Genomic DNA, 20,558 nt, shown 5'->3' with positions numbered 1-20,558 from the left:
GTCTGCAGTAGAAGAGCAAGATTCGAGAATAGTAGCACCTTAAAGTCCTTGTATATGATAAAGAGAGCTTATCTCTATAAAACTTATACTCCAGAAATCTCATTGGCCTTCAAAGTGCTACTGGACTTGCTTTTCGCTTTTTAGAAATGCCCTTATACTATAGCCTCATTTCTCTTATAAAAATACATTATTGAACAATTTTGTTTTACAAAGTTTGCAAAATGACAGAAGAGCCTTCCTGACCACCTCAAGAAGGCCATTCCGTAATGTGGGATCCACAACAGAAAAAGCACACACACAACAGATATGAGGGACCAAGGCTAAAAAGGGTCTTGTAGTTAATATCCAGTACCTTGAACTGAACAGAGTAACTAATAGATAGCCAGTGGAGTGACTGTAGAGTAGGTATGATATGCGTACTTTGCCTAGCTCCCAATAGTAACCAAGCTGCAGCATTCTGTATCTGCTGGAGTTTCCAAGTTAACTTCAACAGCAGATCAATGTAGAGTGCATTACAATATTCTACTCCCGAGGTTACTGTGGCAGAGATCCAAGTATCTGGATAGGCTGAGTTGAGGTATGGAGCCATCTTCAGTAAGGCCATTCCATAACGTGGGATCCACAACAGAAAAAGCATGTACAAGCAGCTGTCAATCATATCCATACAGCAAGACCTTCACCCTTAGTATTTTTAATTATTGTAACATTCAGAAATGAATGCTTTTATGTTTATGACTTTCATTTCCTACCTGTGGTAGATCATTACAGTCTGATACAAAATACTTTTTTAAACATTTATTTCAGGGTTATCACAGACCAAACCACTATATTGCTACACAAGGTAAGCTAATCTCACATCAGAATCTCTAAGTGTATATGTATATTCATTTTTAAAATGTCAGGTATACTGGTGAAGGTTTACATTTCATTTAGCTGTAGTAAATAATCAGTTCTTCGACCCATATACCTGATGTCCACAGATAGACCTGATCTCACACAGAAGCTAAGAGACGTAATATCTTCCTGATTAACAGTTCTGTTTTACAAAGCATGGGGTTTTTAGGGTTAACCATACAAATGGCCATGGCTGACACTTCACCATGTCTAATGTTGTACCTGAAATTTTGACACAATGTAGAGATCACCATTAATCAATCAGCTTTTTAATGGTAAGCACCAGTATTCACTTTTCTCATACATTAGGCCTCAGCTAGTTGTGATGGTAGCTGACATATTTTTTCTCACATCATCTCATTCAAATGACACTGCCCCCCGTACCTTTTTTCATGTGGTTACACTATTTGTGATGAATACAGATATGCCAGAAGAACATGACAAGACCCCCACACACACTTTATGTGCAAATAGTGTACATGAATGATGGCCCTGATTTAGTCCTCAAAATAATAGAATATCTCCACTTGTACTATATAGCAGGAAATAGCCATCACCTTATGAGCTGCGGAAGTTTAACAGAGTAACATTAAAGTGTGCTCTGATACTCATACTGTATTATAGCCACCGTACATACAACGTGGTGGTGTTGGAGAGTTCCTTCAAGTCGTAGCTGACTTATGGTGACCCTAGGTGGCATTTTCATGGCAAGAGACCAACAGAAGTGGTTTGCCATTGCCTTCCTCTGCAACCCTGGTCTTCGTTGGAGGTCTCCCATCTAACTACTAGCCAAGGCCAACCCTGCTGAGATCTGACGAGATCAGGCTCATCCGGGCTATCCGGGTCAGGGCACATTATAACATACTTAGCTAAATTATTATTCCAACACTGAAGATGAAGTAGAGCTATCCTGAGTTTATATTTTCTGTACAGATACCTTTTCTATCTGGAAAAAGCCAGGCAGAAATTAAATCTCATCAGTTCTATTCTACCTTGAGCTAGATCTTCAATTTCATAAAGTAATATTTTCTTTTCCAAATAATTTAACATAGAGCAGAATCTCATACTGGGTTTGCATAGTCAATGAATCACAATAGTTCCTTCCACTTAGGTAAAAAAATGGTAAAGGTAGTCCCCAGTGCAAGCACCAAGTCATTACTGACCCATGGGGGAACATCACATCACAACATTTTCTTGGCAGACTTTTTACAGGGTGGTCTGCCGTTGCCTTCCCCAGTCATCTACACTTTACCCCCAGGAAACTGGGTACTCATTTTACCAATCTCAGAAGGATGGAAGGCTGAGTCAACCTTGAGCTGGCTACCTGAACCTGGCTTCTGCCAGGATCGAACTCAGGTTGTGAGTAGAGCTTGGGCTGCAGTACTGCAGCTTACCACTCTGCGCCACAAGAGCTACTTTTACCTTTTGTTTCACTTACATATATTTTTTATGGTTGTTTGATAAATTAAAGTTAAGTCTGCGTGGTTAAAAATTTCTCAGAATTTCTTTGAAGCTTCTTTCCTTGAAACATGTTATTCAGATTTCCTCCATTGTTGCTAAGTAAAGTCAACAATCTGTCCCCATGTCAAGACATTTCTATCTCCTTCTCCTGTCAGAGAAAACAAATGAAGCCAGTTGTTTTCTAAAGGACCTTTTTTATTATTCTAGGCCCACCCCTTTAAAAATCCACTAAATGTCAATTTAATATCGTTCTTAGTTGCCGGTTCCTGAAACAGCAGGATAAGCTTTTGACTTGAGCCAGTGGCATGACATCACTTCTGGGGATAACTTGGAAGTGGAATCAGTCCTCTCTAGGAATCTATCAGAAAACCTCTGGTTTCATCATAGGGTTGTGGCAGTTCCTAGAATGGTGTGATGTCACTTCTGTGTTTTTCCAAGAAGTAAGATTACAATATCGCTACAACCCCCCCATGTGCCTACCCTCCAACCTCTCTCTGGTTGCCAGACCATGCCTGATATCCCTATTATGATTGAAAATGCTTCACTACAGGGTATTTAATTTATCAGTCAACATTAAGACATCCTCCTATATCAATGGATGCATGCTTTAAAAAGCTCTGTGCTTTAACAGAAGTAACAGATAAGAGAGGTTATTTAAACCTTATCAATTTTGAGCTATACTTTTAAAGCATAGTATGGCTCCTATTACTTTCTGTCATCTTTTTAAAATGTAGTGATGGGCTTTCCTGTCTTGGAAATGAGATAATTTGGCTTGATTTAGAGTGGGCCTAAATTGCTGGTTTCAAAGCCTGATGTTCCAGGCCTCATCATGCTTTCCTGCTTCAGGGCTTGTTGTAATCAAGAACTTGAGAAGGCCTCCCTTTTGAAGACTGCTCCTCGGGCATGCATTAGGTTCATCACATTACCAACAGGACTTGCTCAGTGCAATGATACCTGCCTGTCATTAGGAAAGTGCCATGAGCCCAGGCAAATCACAGTCCCCAAGGATGTTAATCCTAGGAAGTTCCTGCCATTAAGGCTCTAGGAGCTAATAATCCAGCTGTTCTCAGTGAGAAAAGCATTGACAAGTCCCCTGGAGAAAACAGCTGCTTTAGAGGATGGACTCTATGGCATTATACCCTGCTGAGGTCCCTTCCTGTCACTATAATAATAATAATAATAATAATAATAATAATAATAATAGCAGCAACATTCTATACCACCAGGACAACTTAATGCCCGCTCAGAGTGGTTTACAAAGTATGTCATTATTATCTCCACAACAATAATCACCCTGTGAGGCTGGTGGGGCTAAGAGCTCCTAGAGGCTGTGACTGACCCAAGGTCACCCAGCTGGCTTCAAGTGGAGGAGTGGGGAATGGAGATGGGCACGAAATGGGGAAAAATGAACCCTGAGTTTCGTGATTCATTGCATTCCACAAACCACAACCTTTCATGAAATTGTCCCATTTCATGAAATGATTCGTTAGGTTCGTGATTTGTCAGATCGAATCTACAATGGTCCTGTTCATACCCAAAGATGCCAAACTCGCAGGGGGACTTCAAAGGCACCCTCACCCAACAACCTTCCCAGCAAGGACCAGAGCAGAAAATAAGAAAGAGTCTTTTGAAGCAGCAGCAAATACAGCCAAAAGCTCCCAAATCCACTCTCTCACTCCAAATCCCAGCAACAGCTCCTCCCTCTCCATTGTCTACTGGAACTGAAAGCAGGAGGCACAGAGCTGTGCCTCATAAAAAATTCTCACATAGAGCAGAACAGGAGCTCTCTGGCTGGCAGACAAGTCCGGCCTAACAGGGTTTGGAGGGATGAAATTGGTGTTCCCATGGCTACAAAAGGCCCATCTCCCCCCTGCTCATTGCTCTCATAGACCAGAATGGGAGATCTCAGGTTGGTAGGGAGAGCTGCCTATCAAGGTTATGTGGGCTGAGATTGGGGTTTCCACAGCAACAAAAGGTGTGCAGACATTCTGGGCCTATGTTGCCCAGGGAATCAATGGATTGGTGCCAGTCTGTCTGGCATCATGAAGCATTCACGAATGGAATGAATCTGCCCCAAAGTCATGGATTTCATGAAAAATGCAACCCCACGAAACGCATTTTCGCAATACACAAATCGGTGTGATTCGTCATGAAATTTGATCCATATTTCAATTCATGCCCATGTCTAGTGGGGAATCGAACCCAGCTCTCCAGATTAACCACTATACCAAACGTGATACTGGAAATTGTTTTAGATGAAAACTAACTAGGAAAGCGGAAAGAAATGTGTCGATACATTTTGTGTAATGGGATTTGATGAGGAGAGCTAAGATTAGTTCATGCCATCTTATTTCCTTTCCCTGTATCATCTTTGGTCACAAACTGGCAGCTAAAGAAGACACTGAAGTCAGTCCTGGACTAACATTTCTTTTTGGCAAGCATATTTGTTTAAAACTCTGAATGCATGGTCTAAACATCCAAACTGAACTTTTAAGGTTTTTCCTGTAAAAATATTCCATCATCAATCTTTCATCAGCTTTTCACTGTCCAGTCCCTTCCGTCTATGTATATGTATACTGTATAGGGGAGACATTACAAAAGTTAGTTCCAAATCCCTGTGGAGTGGGTCAAATTGGTATTTAATTGTTGTAGTGCTCTTCTTCAGCTCCATGCAACATATCAGATGCTAATGAGCAAATGTAATTGGATGCCGCTAAATAGTGGCTAGTATAATCAGTTTGCAGTAGACTATCAATTTAGATTTTAACAAAGCTGAAGGTTTGTATAATCATTTGTTTCTTACTGTTTTAGTATCTTTCAAGTGAGCCAGACTTAGTTTTACAAGGTTTGACTTGCAAATGAGCAAGCCTTTTGCCCCTTCAGGTTGATTAGGACATCAGTATAAGAAGAGTGAGAAGTGTTTTACCTAATTTTGTATCAAGACATCATCTAACTATATTTTAAGTGCAATAAATTCTAAACCTGCAATTTGAGTTAGAAAATTAGCATCCATTTTTCTTCTATACAGTCACTATAATAGGCTCAAATTGCTACTAATGAAGGCTGTTGGTGTTCTGCAGTAATTGGCACTGCCTGACAGAGTATGCACCTGGTTCATTCTTATAGTAAAACTCTTCGGTGTTGCCTCAGTTCAAGAGATCACATAGAAAGATCAGGCAGGCACAATTTTAAAATGGCTGTTTGACATTTTGCAATTGATAACCCTCCTTTAAAATCCATTGACAGCAACAACAAAAAAGTGAGATTATGCAACTATCTTATTTTGTTAGTGGTTATTTTTTTTATTCCATGCTGTAGGTAGCCAGTGAAAAGAGTCAGGTTGTTATAAATAAACAGTGGGAGAGTAGGCTTTTGATGAGCTGAACATTTTAATGCTCTCATAGCCAGCTAACAATAAATCAGAACTCATCTTTTGTGACCATATCTAAGTCCAACATACAGCTCTTTTTGTTTTCTACTTGTGTTTTGCTGGTATATTATGTTCTATGCACATGTGAATTGCATAGATTATCTTTTAAAACATACATCCCTTCTAAAGATTTTAATATTAGTTACTAATAAGTCACCAATTCAGAGTGCATTCATTTCTACACAGTGATAAGGTTTGTATGAATTTATGCTCAGATCTTGCTCACAATATTAATATATTTGCCTGCACTCTTTACCTGCCAGATACAGCAGTGGCACCACAGAATTAAGTAACACATGTACACAATAAAAAGGAATCATGCAGTTATGCATGGGAACAGTAATTACATTTGAAATGTTTAGGGCACAACTTATTAAATTATGGCTTAAATATATTAGGCCTAATAAAATATTTTAATTGCTCGTTCCAAAGCAGCATCTGAAATTAGCATTTTTACCCCTTCAGATTGCCTTCAGCTTTCAAAATAAAGAAACCATTTAGTGTTTTACCCTTTATAGTCCAAACAATTTTCTTTCTCAGCGTGAGAGACTTGCCATTTTACATCCACAGGAAAATCTTTTCATGGCACATATTAGCCCTTGAAGATAAATATTTATAATGCAGATGTTTGTACAGTTTTAACTACAGCAACAAAAACATGCCACTATAATAACCTCTATACATATCCTTCCACTTTCTTCCGTATTGCTACATACATTGCCAAGGATTACAGTAAGGGCTTTCAAAGCGCAAATACAGATTTCCAGCCAGGTAAGTGGAGGCTGAGGGCAGAGGGTGAAAGCTGGGGATCCCACACCCCCACTAGGGGAATGGGATCCCTAATTGACAAAAGGATTTTTGTCAGTGAAATGAGCTTCCTTGCCTCCCTCCCTACTGCACGTCATAATGACACCACCCCCACCCCCATGCGCGCACACAAACACAGGGAACCCCCAGGAACAGTATGAGGTGATAGTTGGAGATCTGCACTGGGAGAGGGAATTGGTAAAAATCACTTCCTTTCCATCAGAAGAAATCATCCACATGATCTAACCCAGTTCTTAACTCCACATCTTAAAGGAATCAGACTGGTTTTGTTCTCTGTTAATACTTCTTGCCTAAGTTCTAGCTGAGCTGCTTAATATGCTGTTGCCATCTTGAGAGGGGACTTTGTGTTGCAAAACTTGTGATTCCTTTCTTCTACTCACAAAGTCATTATGCTCCACCATCAGTTCCCCTCTGCTAAGAAAGGACTCTTCTGTTGGAAGAAACTTCTTAGAATGAAAATGTCTTTCCTCTGATGGAACAATTCATTCCTTCAGCAGAACAGTGTTTACTTTGCAGCAGGGAACAATTGAATCCAGTCCATTAAAAACAGTTTTACATTACATTCTTATTTAAAATATAACTTTAGTGTAATAATATGCCTTGAATGAAGAAAAGTTAATACATTACTTAAATGAAAGAATGGTGACTTATCAATTACCATCTGATAGGGCTGCCAACCTTCAGATGGGATCTGATAAATTATAACTGATCTCCAGACTACAGAGATCAATTCATCTGGAGAAAATGGCTGCTTTGAAGGGTGGACTTTATGAAACTACACCCCAATGAGGACCCTTTCCTCCCCAGGCTCCACCCCTATATCTCCAGGAAATACCCAGCTTGGAGTTAACAAAATTATGGTCTGAAAATTTAACATATCCAAAATTTAACATGTCCAACATGTTTTTTAGCTCCATCTGTTCTATTTGAGAGAGCATTTGGCTCATGTTTTCTCATAGAAACTATAGCTTTATGTTAGGCTTGATTCTCTTTATGTCTTTCCCACTTTTATAGGGAATTGATCTTTTTTTCATACAGTATTATTTGTATGTCAATTTGGTTGTAGTTAGGGATCCCATTCCCTTGGTGAGTGCAGGGAATCCCCCGCTCCCAGCCTCTGCCCCTGCCACCGCTCACCTGGCTGGCGGGGGGAAAAGGTGTGAGGAATGGGCCTGGGAGCCTCCAAAACATACTCCTGTGTTTTTCGTAGCATTTCTTTGTTGCACCAGGAATGACAACATTCCCAGCACAATAAGAAAGTGCTCCAGAGCATATACATGAGGTAAGTCCTCCTGATGCACACCCCCCCAAGCCCCCCATCCCTCGTTTTGAACTTCGGGGGCACCTGGCAACCCTAGTTATAATACTTTTTTTCATAAACACCCAGCTTTTGAAAGAGCAGCATATACAATTTTAAGGAAAGAAACAGTTACCGTGAACACGTTTGAGAATGATTGAGAATGAGAATGATTATAAGAACAATTTATTATAAAAACCTTGCCGTTTGTGATGATTGCTCAGGTAAAATTGTTTATCAATGAAATACAAACATAAAACATTGAACTTTATACATCACTCTGAAATTTTATAAATCTCATACCACAAAATGAAAATCCTCAAACTCATTAGCTGTGTCTCATTAGAACAGTGCTGCAACCCACTGATCTTTTCTGAGAGTTGCCAGTCTCCTAGTGGGCCCTGGAGACCTTCTGGTATTTCAACTGATCTCCTGATTACAGAGATCAGTTCCATGGAGGGTGGACTCTACGGCATTATATCCCACTGAGACCCCTCCCCTCCCCAGGGAGGATCTACTCCCAAATCTCCAGGAATTTCCCAACCTGAAGTTGGCAACCCTATCGATTCCATCTCTACACTATCCATTTTGAGGTGAAGTTGCTCTGATGAGTTTATTTCTAACTATTCAAATTATATTCATCCTTTTAGTAGCTGATGTAAAATAATTTGATCATTTTTAGATATTATCTCTGATTACTTATTTCTCCATGGTATTATTGCTTTGTATTAGGACTAAAATATATCTTCCATTAAATGGTTGGGTTAATTCATGAAATACCTTTTGATCAAGTAAAAAGATTTCTGATCAACTGGGCAATGATTTTTTAAAATAATAAATACTTTTACAGCTCAATCCTAAGAGGGGGGGGGTGGAAAGTGCACAGGGAGAGAACTAAGGCTTGTGCAGGCATAAATGGCTCTTACGTCGATGTAAACCGCTCTCCACCGGCACCCACCCAAGGCGCACTACTACTGGCGCCTGCCCGAGGTGCACTACCGCAGACGGGTCGCCACCGGCAGGCACGCTTGGTGGCTGGGCGGAAGTGTAAGTGAAGTGCAAGTTCCTGCACTGGCACTGAGGGGGCGGGGCAGGCCATGAGTTAATCCTCTTCCAAGCCACTCCAGGCCCGGGAACACTCCCCGCAATGGCAGAAAGTTACGCTGCAAAAAAAGGAGCTGTTCCCCATAGGTACCCATTGAACGAGAAAACTCAAGCCTCTCTCCTGGTGCCCAGCACTGCCCCTGCAGCCCGAAGGAGCATAGGATGGGAACTACCATAGGAACCAATCCATGTGTGCTTCCGGCGTGGGTGAGCCCCTCCCCCTGCACCCAATCACCTGCTCATGCACCCCACAAAACCTCCAGCTGCACTGCTTATGACCTCAGGTATGTGAGCACGCAGCCAGAGGCTCTGCCTGTCAGCCTCCTGCTGCAGGGACTTTGTACATGAGGCAGGAGAGTGGGTACTCACAGCGGCAGGCCCTGAATGCACTGGGGGACTTAGTGGGAAAACTGGGAGAACTTTGCACTCACTCAAGGGAAAAAGGGGAAAGTCCAGAATGTCTGGCTAACTAACAATAACCACTCAAGGCTCCTTGCAGATTATCTGACTCTGAAGTTCCAGCTCTGTAAGGAGTGAGGGAGCACTGACAGGTATGAAGGAAATGGGTCAGCAGCTAACCCTGCTTGCTGATTTGTGCCAGCAGCCCCCTCACCTGAACTCGCCTGACCACCAGCCTCTTCAGGTGAGGCTTGGTGGGGGAGGTGGCAGTGGCGGCAGCCCCTGCCTGCCCCAGAGGCAGTTACACAGAAAACTACTCTTGACACAGCCAGTGGGAGTGGGGGTGCTACCCATGTGGGAGCTCTGTTCAGACTCCCTCAGCTGGGGCCCTCCTGGCAGAGGAGGAGGTGCAGCCAGTGATTGGGTTGACTGGGTGTTCGTAACACCCTGTTGCTGGAGGGTGCTCAGCCACTTAACTTTCTCCCTCATTGGATAAGATCATCCCAAGGCAGAGCACTGTCTCGCCAGAGGGTCATGCATCATGTTGTTGCAAGCTGCACCTGTAGAGCTGCCACCACAGATCTTAACCAATGGACACCTTCCCAGACATTGCAGATTGGGCTTGACCTCGGCCGTGCACTGGCCTGGATCACTTGTGTCTGTTTTTCTAGCAGGCAAATTGCTACTCATCTGGGAGACCAAGGGGCATGGCTGTCTGAGCTCCCTGTAAGCCTCCGCAGGTGCCACCAAGGTCCTGCCCAGGGAGCAGATTACCAAGGCAGCCCACAGCTTGGCCACATTGACATGAAATACTTCCAGAGAACCTCTGCATCTTTTCCAGTTTAATAAAATATGTCTTGAAAAACAAGAAACTGTTGTCTGTTCACTCACTCTCCTGACATTGACAGTAGCTGCTGCCGCCCCCAACTCCCCATCGGGACATCTTCTCACACATCCCTGCAAATTTTTCCTGGCTCAGGGCTGGGATCAATGGGGTAGGCTCTGCTACTACGAGGAGCAGGTGACAAGTGGCGCCCTGTCCAGCTTCCCTGCCCCCTTCCCTCCCCTCAATCTAAGTTCAGGCAGTGGGGTGGGAATTGAAGTGTGGTCCATGAATGTCTGGCAGGGCAGGGGGGAGGGTCCTCTGAGGACGTTCATTCTCTGATAGACTAAGCTGCTGGAATCTGATCAACCAGGCTGAGGGGAAGGCAGAAGTTACTGCCGGGAAGTGGGTGATGTGGAGCGACATCTTTGGATCTCCTCCTCCAAGAGGATGGACCACCCTCTATTTTGCTGTTTGCAGAAGCAGGGATGGACTTGGGAAATCTGGCACAGGGAGGGGGTGAATGGCGGCCCCCGGAGCAGTTTCTCTGCTCCTGTGGGCTGTCAGTCCACAGGGGGGGGGTATTACCCCTGGACTGGGGCATGGGTCTCAAGGTACAACCCGTGTTCTCACATCATTGTGATACAGTGATTGTTCAAATGGCGCCACTGCAAGTCTGTGGCACTCCCTTCTGGTGTCTCGCGTAGTTTCCAGTGGGCATTCCTGTTGCTCATTGTAGAACCCGCCCCCCACCTGCCTCTCCGGATCCTGGGGGCTGCTTCCGAGTGCTGCAGGCTTTCTGGTTGCACTTTTCAGGAAGGGGGGACCTGCTTCTCACGGCAGCAGCAGTGGCAGGGATTTGCAGGCACGCTGAGCTGCGGCCGCCAGCCTGGCCCTCATCGGAAATGGGGGCTGGACGGGCAAGAAGATGCGTGTTCAATCCGGCCCTTCACTGTCACCTCTTCCCCCCTCCCTGGCAGGGCTGCCTGCCCTCTGAGGGGGTTCTATTGGCGGCAGTGGGGATCATGGCCTCCCCATTCGCTGTGCCGCTGCTTGCCCCTTGCCTGCCTGTCAGGGGAGCAGTGTGGCCATTGGCTGGTGTGAGCAGGGTTGTCAGGGGAACAGTGGGCGGGTGCTCCTGGCAGCTACCGTGCCTTGCCTTGCCACACTTAGGTGCTGGCGGGACTCTCCTACAAAAGTCCATAGGGAGCCATGGAGCTGCGCCCCATTTACATCGATGCACGAGTGATGACGCTTCCTCAGGGCTTAGGATTGAGCTGTTAGTATAAGTAATTATAAACATTTAAGATGTTTGGGTGCCATCTTAGAAGAAATATTCTTCCTTGTGTCTCCCACAGGAAATAATACCTCTTCTAAGAGGATGACTAATGGTACATGTTATTTCATAATAAAAAAATAAAAAGCATGCTGTTTTCTTCAGAATGGTTGTTTTATTCATATACAATTCAATGCAGATATAATATTACATTGCTTAATCAATTAATCTATTAGCATTCGTATGTATTAATTTATATATTTATTTTCATCCTGCCTTCCTCTTCAAAAGAATATACAAGATGGATAACAAAACTGAAATCCTACAACATTACAATAATACAAATATGATATCCCATAACAATACATGAAATAATTGACTGGCAAAACTTCCCAGGCCAAAGGCAGCACCTTCCTTCGTTTACAGTTCCTTTTAAAGGTGTCAGCAGTCAAGGTATCAACAGTGTATCAGGTCAGCCTAGATGACAACGTCCATTCTGGGCAAAAGGCACACCTTTCTTCATCGTTGAAGTTCCTTTTAAAGGCATCCACTGTCGAGGGGCCGGGCTGAGTAAGTGGGAAAGTTCAGCCTAGATGGCAAAAAAACCCCTCTGAATTCTTTAAATGCTTGAAATTTTAAATGTTTCTTTCCATATGCTCAGTTCTACCTTCTTAACTAGATTCTACCCATGCTAAATAAATCACTGCTAAAATTATAACCTAGGTAATATCCACATCTTTCCTTGGTCAAGGAGATAGAAGTTTATTTGATCACTGTTTATACACCTGAATTTAATTCGTTGTTTTTATGGATTAAGCTTTTAAGAGATTATTTCTGCAGTTCTCAAATCTCATTCCAGCACAAATCATAGAATCATAGAGTTGGAAGGGGCCTTACAGACCATCTAGTCCAACCCCCTTCCCAATGCAGGAACAGCCTAAAGCATCCCCAACAAGTATTCGTCCAGCTGCTCCTTAAAAACTGCCCATGAGGGAGAACCCACCACATCCCTAGGCAGTTGAATTACTGTTGAATTACTCTTAACATGAAGTTTTTCCTAAAGTCCAGCTGGTCCCTTCTCTCTTGTAGTTTAAACCCATTGTTTCGAGTCCTTTCCTCTGTTGCCAACAGGAACAGTTCCCTTCCCTCCCCAACGTGACAGCCTTTTAAATACTTAAAGAGAGCAATCATGTCTCCACTAAACTTCCGTTTCTACAAACTGAACATTCCCAATCTTTCCACATAGGGCTGGGTCTCCAGGCTGTTAATCATCCTGGTTGCTCTCCTCTGTGCCTGTGGCAATTTGTCCACATCCTTTTTGAAGTGAGGCCTCCAGAACTGCACACAGTACTCAAGGTGGGGCCTGTCCAATGCAGTATATAGTGGGACAATGACATCCTGTTGATACCCCCAGGACTGCATTTGCCTTTTTGCTGCTGCATCACACTTATTGCTCATGTTTAACTACCCATCCACCCATATCCCAAGATCTTTTTCGCACACAATGCTACACAGAAGGGTATCCCTCATCCAATATGCATGCTTTGCATTTGCATTTTTGTTATCAAGGTGCAGAACTCGGCACTTATCCTTGTTAAATCTCATTTTATTCTAATCTGCCCACTTTCCCAGTGTTTTCAGGTCTTGCTGAACTCTATCCCTATCTTCAAGGGTGTTTTCTACTTCTCCCAGTTTGGTGTCATCTGAAATTTTAATGAGTAATCCCTTCACACCCCCATCCAGATCATTTATAAAATACTGAAAAGTACTGGGCTCAGAACCGAGCCCTGTGGCACTCCACTGGACACCTCCCTCCAACCAGACGTGATACCATTGACAACTAATCTTTGAGCGCAGTTATCCAGCCTCTTCCCTATCCCATCTAACCATCCTAGAGTCCAGTCCACAGTCCTCCAGTTTACCCATCAGAACATCATGAGGAACCTTGTCAAAAGCTTACTGAAATCCAGGTAAACTACATCAACAGCATTCTCTCAATCCAGTAATCCTGTCACTCAATCATAAAAGGAAATGAGGTTGGTCTGACAGGATCTGCTGGCAACGAATCCATGCTGACTCCCTGTATCATCATGTTGTCTGTCAGATGTTTGCAGATTGACGCCTTTAATATCTGCACAAATCCAATATCTTCCCTAGGACAGAGGTCAGGCTGACTAGTCTGTAGTTCCCAGGATTGTCCTTTTTCCCTTTCTTGAAGATTGGGGTGACATTTGCCTTCCTCCAGTCTTCCAGCACCTCCTCTGTCCTTCAAGAGGCCTGGAAGGTGATTGACAAAGGGTCTGTAAGCTCTTTGGGAAGTTCTTTAAGCACTCCCAGGCACATCCCATCTGGCCCAAGATATTTGTACATGACCAGTGCAGCAAGGTGCTTCTCAGCAACTTCTCTGCCCAGGTCAACCAGCAGCCCAAAGCCATGCCTTGCCTATTACCATTTCTAGGTGGGCCTGTTCTCTTCTTCAGAAAGAAAATTGAGACAAAATAGTCAATGAGACTTTCTGCCTTTTCTCTATTCTCTTTCAGAGTTTCTCCACTTTCACTCAGAGCCAAACTACACAAGACGAATTACACACGTATGACACATGAATGCATGTACATGAGTTCCCCAGTTGCTTTCTTGTTTACTCACACACCATGGCCACACTGCAGTCGATCCCGTGTTGGGATTGGGACGTGTTTCTTCCCCATTCCTACTAGATGAGAGTTGATATCCCGTGATACACTATCTCTTCATGCATGCTGAAATCTTCCTCTGCAGCTTTTCTGAGAGGGAGACTTGTTTATTCAATTGGACATACTGGGGTGAAAAAAATGCCCATTTCCTGCGGGGGCTGAAAATGCGGGTTCCACACCTCTGCTGAGATCTTGCAGCTTGGCCTGCCAGGAAGGGGGGCATTATGCAAAGGGGGGTGGGCAATCTCCACTTTGGAAGCCATGGCAACATTTCTTGCTGTCAGCCAGAATCAACTCTTTCCTGCGTATTTGTCACCAGCCACCTCTGATCTCCATTATTATCTATGGGGGAAACGATGGGGGATATCCAGGGGGGTGGGGATGGCATTTTGCAAAATAAATCTACAAAATTTTCGGGGGACCTACTGCTAACTGTCCTCTAAAGACCCCCCAAGTTTCACGGAGATTGGACCTTGGGGAGCCATTTTAGTCCCCCTCCCAAGAAGGTGCCATCAGCCATCCCATTTTTACTGTTGTGGAGAGAAAATGACAGCAACTGGGGAAACCCATCGATCATGCCTTTCCTAAGGTTCAATCTCCTTGAAACTTGAGGGGGTCTTTACAGGACAGTGAGGAGTAGGTCTCCTGGAAATTTGGAGGGTTTTGCTTGCAAAATGCCATCCCAGCCCTCAAGATAGCTTCCCTAGTTTTCTCTACGGGGAATAATGGAGATTGGAGGGCACCTTCTTTCAGGGCCAATAAAATGGCTCTCTGAAGTCCAATCTTCATGAAACTTAGGGAGTCTTTAGAGAACAGCTAGAAGTAGGTCCCTAGCAAATTTGGTAAAATTAGGTCCTAATTTGCCCCCTAGACCTCCAGAAAGCCCTGAATCACATTTTCCATTGGAAATAATGGCCAAATTTTACCCGATTTGCTCTTTATTGCTGACCAGAACTGGAGAACAAGCACCCCCCACCCCATCCTTTTCAGGTTCTTGTATCAGGCATGTTCCTGTACTTTTGCTCAGATGCTCAATCATGCTGCCATGTTCTTCCCACCTCCTCCTTATCTCGATCGAAGATGCTGCATGGAGAGGAAGAGGAGGAAGTTACGGGAGGAGGAGGGTGCAGGAAGGAGGAGTAGGAAGGAGGCAGTGTCAACTAGAAAATGGGATAATTTAAAACATGCCATATTAAAAGCAAAACAGATTGGGTGTAAGCTGGATCTAAGGGCAAAGAGCGGAGAGAGGGAAGTGGAAGCCACCCAAAATCGATGCTTTGCAATGAAGACTCACCGATTATGACCATGGACACTCACAACCGTGGCTACACCAGTTCCCTGACACGTGCACGAACTAGGGCTTCAGGACACGTGTTCACCCGGAGTAAAATGGACATGGGCAGGTAGAAGCAGACATGATTCTAGACACTCTCATGACCTCATGTAACTTGTCTCGTGCAGTTTGGTTCTCAGCAAATGCTCTCAGTTCTGTTTTCGGCACACATTTATCCAAGCTACAGAGTTAAAATGGTTCCGTTCATTTGCTTTGCATTGCAGTTATAAGTGGGAAAGCACTTTATAAAAGTGTACAATATCTTTTGTGACCAGATTTCCAGATGAGTTGAGGACTTTCATATTGCAGTGTAAGAAGAATATATTGTTGTTTAACAATTTTTGTTGCAATTTTTAAAAAAATAGTATGAAACCTATCTTGCCAAGTTTAATAGGGTGTGTTTTAATACCTGTTTTGTATACCTAAAATATGAGTGAAGCTTTTTTGTTCTGTAAATATGAGACCTGGGGGGTTGGCATGAAACAACATATCAAGGACCTAAAGATTTAACTGAGTAGTTGTTGTTTTTTTATAATTTATTTTTCTGCAGTAGAGTGGCATATTTTGGAAAATCTGTGAGTTTACTTTCAGTTGTTGGGTTTTTAAAATCCCAAGTGTTCTGCAGAAATTCAGCATGGTTAAAACAAGGTATACACAGTGCTTATGGGTAATTAGCCAATCAGATCACTGGGTTGGCAGAAAATTAGTAATCCCGTAATTTTGCATAGAAATTGAGCCACATGCTGTGGAAATTGTCCTTAGAGATTAGCTAATTAACAGTTCTGGTGTTCCATAAGGTTACATTAAGGAAAGCAGCATTCCCAAACTTTTAATTAAATTACTTAGATTCTGTTATTTTGATTACTGTGCCAGTGATTTTTGTGTCCCCACACTCCAGTGTTTTATACATGAAACTGGCATATCTGGAATTCAGCTGCTAATTTATTTCCTTATGTAGTGGCAGTTTGGCATCTGTAGGAGAGTGAGTACACCTCTGGACACCATGAATCTGTTTAGCTTTTTACAGTTCCTTTGTTCTTGGGAGGGGAGGAACATTGTACCAGTGATTACGGTCTCTTGTGTTAATTAGGCCCTCTCAGCTAGAGACCCTCTATCAGGTAGAGTTCTTATCACCACAATGGGAAGAGCTGTTGTCAGCAGGAAGACATAGACTCCAAAGTTTAACTGATACAAATTAAATGGTTTATTGAGGCCAGATTAACACCTTGCAAAAGTAAAGTTTACAAAATTCTACTTCTCAGTCTTTTTCGCCTTTCAAGATCTATCTAGAGGAGAGGCTGTGTCTCAGTGGAAGAGCCTATGCCTTGCATAATGAAGGTCTCAAGTTCAATCTTAAGAATCTCCAGTTAAAAAGGACTGGGAAGTAGGAGATATTAAGGCAACCTGAGACCCTGAAGTGCCACTGCCAGTCTGAGTAGGCAGTACTGACCTTGGATGGACCAGTGGTCTAATACAGTAAAAGGCACCTTCATGTCTATTTATCTATATCCTCTGTTTCCAGATGTTCCTTCCCTAACAAAGTCACTAGTACCACTACAATCATTACCACCATTGCAATAACAGCTGCTTCTCCTCCTCCTCTTCCTCTTTTTTCTTTCACTTACATCTTATCTTTCAGTTTTCATTTGCTTTCATGGTGCAGAATCAAAGTGAGAGAGATTATTGGACTAGATAGACCACTGTCTGATTTCTCAGGGCTGTTCTTATGTTCTTATGTTTTTATTAGCAACAAAGCCCGTTGTGGGAAAAATACAATGGACTTTAGAAAGCTGGGGCTGGGGAGGGCTGGCAGGCAGGTGGGGGGCTGGGGAAAGCTAGGAGGTGGGCCAGGCATGCCTCCCCACCACACACAACTGGAGTTGAGGAGGGCTGGCAGGCAGGTGGGCTGGCAAGGGCTGCTCGCCCTTCCTGCCGCATCCCAGTGGATCAGTGGGGGAGGGAGAAGGTGCCCACCTCCTTCCTCGCCGATCAGCTGTACAGGGCGAAGGCAGTGGGCTCGCTCCCCCTTGCCTGCTTATCAGCTGGGCAGGGAGACAGTGGTGGGCTCGTCGCCCTACTTGCCCGCTGATCAGCTGAACAGGGAGAAGGCAGCGGGCTCACCACCCACCCGTGCCTGCTGATCAGATGGTCAGGGAGAAGGCGGTAGGCTTGCCCCTCTTTGCCTGCTGATCAGCTGGGCAGGGAGAAGGCGGCGGGCTTGCTGCCTCCCTTTGCCCGTTGATCAGCTGGGGAGGGCAGACAGTGCTCGGCAGTCACGCCCCTTCCCGGCTGACTGATTGGGGAGGGCATGACTGTGGCTGAGCCAATTGTGAGTCATTGGGAACCCGGTTATCTTTGTATATAGTAGGTTTGCGTTAGTTAAATTAAACTATTATTTTTGTAAAATACTCAAACTTTGGTTCTATTGAAATGCAATATTTATTTTAATCAATTATAACAGCAGTTAGTTGATTAAGTGGAACACAATATATTGACTAAAATATACTAGTTTGATAGCACTTGGTATAGTACATGACGTGGGCATTAAAACAATAATGAGAGAGTTTTGTATTTTAATTAATTGTTTTAAGTTTAATTTATTTTTCCTCTTCGTTTTGTTTTCAGGAGTATCAAGAAATAATGGGTAATACACCAAAAGCAGAGGGTTTTTTTTTTTATTTGGGGGGTAGGATTGCTTGGACTTTGGGCACTCTGAAATTAATCAAGGTTCTCATGCAGTGTACTCTCTGTAAGTCTCTGCAAGTGTGGTTCCTTTAGTGATTATAGATCCAGAGGAGTTAGCTGTGTTAGACTGTAGTTGCAAATAGTAAAGAGTCCAATAGCACCTTTAACATTAACCAACTTTAGTGTAGCATAAGCTTTCGAAAACCACAGCTGTCTTCGTCGTGCATCTGATGAAGACAGCTGTGGTTCTTGAAAGCTTATGCTACAATAAAGTTGGTTAGTCTTAAAAGTGCTACTGGACTCTAGTCTTTACTATTTAGTGATTATAGTGTCCCTTTCTTCTTATCTTGGATCTCTGGCATCAAATTGTTCATCTGTTGATGACAATAAATTTTGTACCCCAACTTACCCTTCAGTGCTTTTCAATTCTGCCTGGAAACAAGTGTCAGAGTAATAATGTATTCTGATGTCAGAAAATAATTTTTTAAAATGTCAGGTAGAAAAATAGGATAGAAAAGAACTACTTTCTAAGGCATGCAGCTTGGGAGGTGATGATGATGAAGTTCCCAAGTCTAAAATAATTTTGGTGGGTTTCTGTAGTATAGGGGACAGTTAAAATAATTATATAACAAACTTTCCATTAAATTTCTCTTCCCTGAGTTGTTTTAATTACCTTTGTCTTTCTGTAGCAATAATGGGTAGGAGCATTGCCGAGTTTCTGAAGAAGAGCAGTAGAGCATTTCTCTCATCACTCATTCCTAGAAGAAAGTCTGCATGACTGAAGAAAGTGATTGAGTGTGTGTGTGATGAATTATCTCTGAGCAAAAATGTGATCCAACTCCATCAAAAGCCATGGGGAGTCTTAGTTGTAATAAAATTATTTTTCATCTTTTACATTTTTTCATGTTAATGGGTGGGACCTTTTTTTGGCATGATCTATGACCTATGTCCCCAGAATACATAAAATTGCACAGAAAATACAATTCATTGAAAATCAGCGGCACAATCCTGCACCCAGTTATGCAGGCTTAAATTCTGGTAATCACAATGGGTCTTTTGCATATTTTACTTTGTACTGGATAGAGATCCAAGTGGCTACAAAATATATGTAAATATATTAGAAAATAAACTGAGAATGAGACACGCCCACTGCAGTGCCGCAGACCAAAAAGCCAGTCTGTCATTGCAGAGACACTGATATGGAGCAATGTTACCTCATTTCTATTACTTTGGTTTTAGGAATTGCTTTTATTGCTCACCCAGTAAGCTGCATGACTCCATAGGGGTTTGAACCCAGTCCCCCTACCCTGGGTCCTAATCCAGGACTCCAGATCTTTGGGACTGAACAGTTTCTCCAAATGACATCATATATTGTTCTTTTCCTGAGCCCTCTGCAAGCAATACTAATTTTACAAAATATAGCTACTTAATTGTAGTTGCATTTGTCAGTTTTTTGTTAGACACGAGAGAGGGAATGTGAGGGTGAAACTAAACCTAGAAAAAGCTTTTGAATGCCAACAGCAAATAAGTTTTAACAAATAATGGTAGATCTGTGTTCATGTGGCTTTTTTGAAGTTTACTAATGTTCTTTAATGTATTGCTCCTGAGATGTTGGCACATCTTTAAGATACAGTTAGCAATGTGGCATGTTGTTTACGTTTATCATTTTACAAAAACATTCTTATTTTAAGAGTGATTACAGTCACAGCTTCTTATCAGCTGTAGGCAACCCTAATTTTAAAATGTAAAAGGTATCGTAATGTTTCAAGGAAAGCATCTCATTTGTCAGCGAGAGCAGGCTGATAAATTTATCCATTTGTCCCCAAATGAATAGACTAATAGCATTCTCATGAATAAGTGACTAATTGCTTACTGTTGTAAAGAAGATCAGTAAATTACTCTCTGGATGGTAGGATTTTAGTAATTCATAGTGTTTTATATCTGCTTATTCTCTGTGCCTCTGAGTGACTTAGTACTGAGGAGGTGAAATGGCAAGGTGAAAAATAATACTATAGCAAAGGTTTTGGAAGAAAGACAGTATCCCTTTGTTTTAGTGTTTCCTGTTTCAGATTTGGCATATTACAATGAATGATCTTATGAAAGCACATGTTGGAGAAAGCCGTAAAAAATTTAATTTTGAATGATAAGAGTATGCTCACACCAAGAATTCCTTATTTCAATTATCATACTTTTAGACTGTCATTGTCTTCTACGTATAAGTTACTCTCTTTGAGATTCTATACACACAAGCAAAGACTAGAATGAAGAGATTTTGTTACTTTTTTAAAAAGTCTAAATAAATCTGTGAACAGCTGATATCACAGTTAGGTTATAAAAC

The 20,558-nt window shown here is 42.7% G+C and overlaps 1 protein-coding gene across 6 annotated transcripts in view; it reads left to right on the top strand.

Moving 5' to 3' along the window:
- PTPRM (protein tyrosine phosphatase receptor type M) overlaps positions 1–20,558 on the top strand; it is a 749,315-nt gene that overhangs the window by 655,352 nt on the left and 73,405 nt on the right. For all 6 annotated transcript variants that reach the window (XM_054985128.1, XM_054985127.1, XM_054985126.1 and 3 more), the window contains one exon: positions 805–841. In XM_054985128.1, the coding sequence (XP_054841103.1) occupies positions 805–841 (37 nt within the window). The remainder of the gene's footprint in view (positions 1–804; positions 842–20,558) is intronic.

This window comes from Eublepharis macularius, chromosome 7 (assembly GCF_028583425.1).
Source record: "Eublepharis macularius isolate TG4126 chromosome 7, MPM_Emac_v1.0, whole genome shotgun sequence".
Lineage (NCBI taxonomy): Eukaryota > Metazoa > Chordata > Lepidosauria > Squamata > Eublepharidae > Eublepharis > Eublepharis macularius.
Note: the sequence above shows the minus strand (reverse complement) of the source record. Positions and strands in the feature narration are given on the sequence as shown.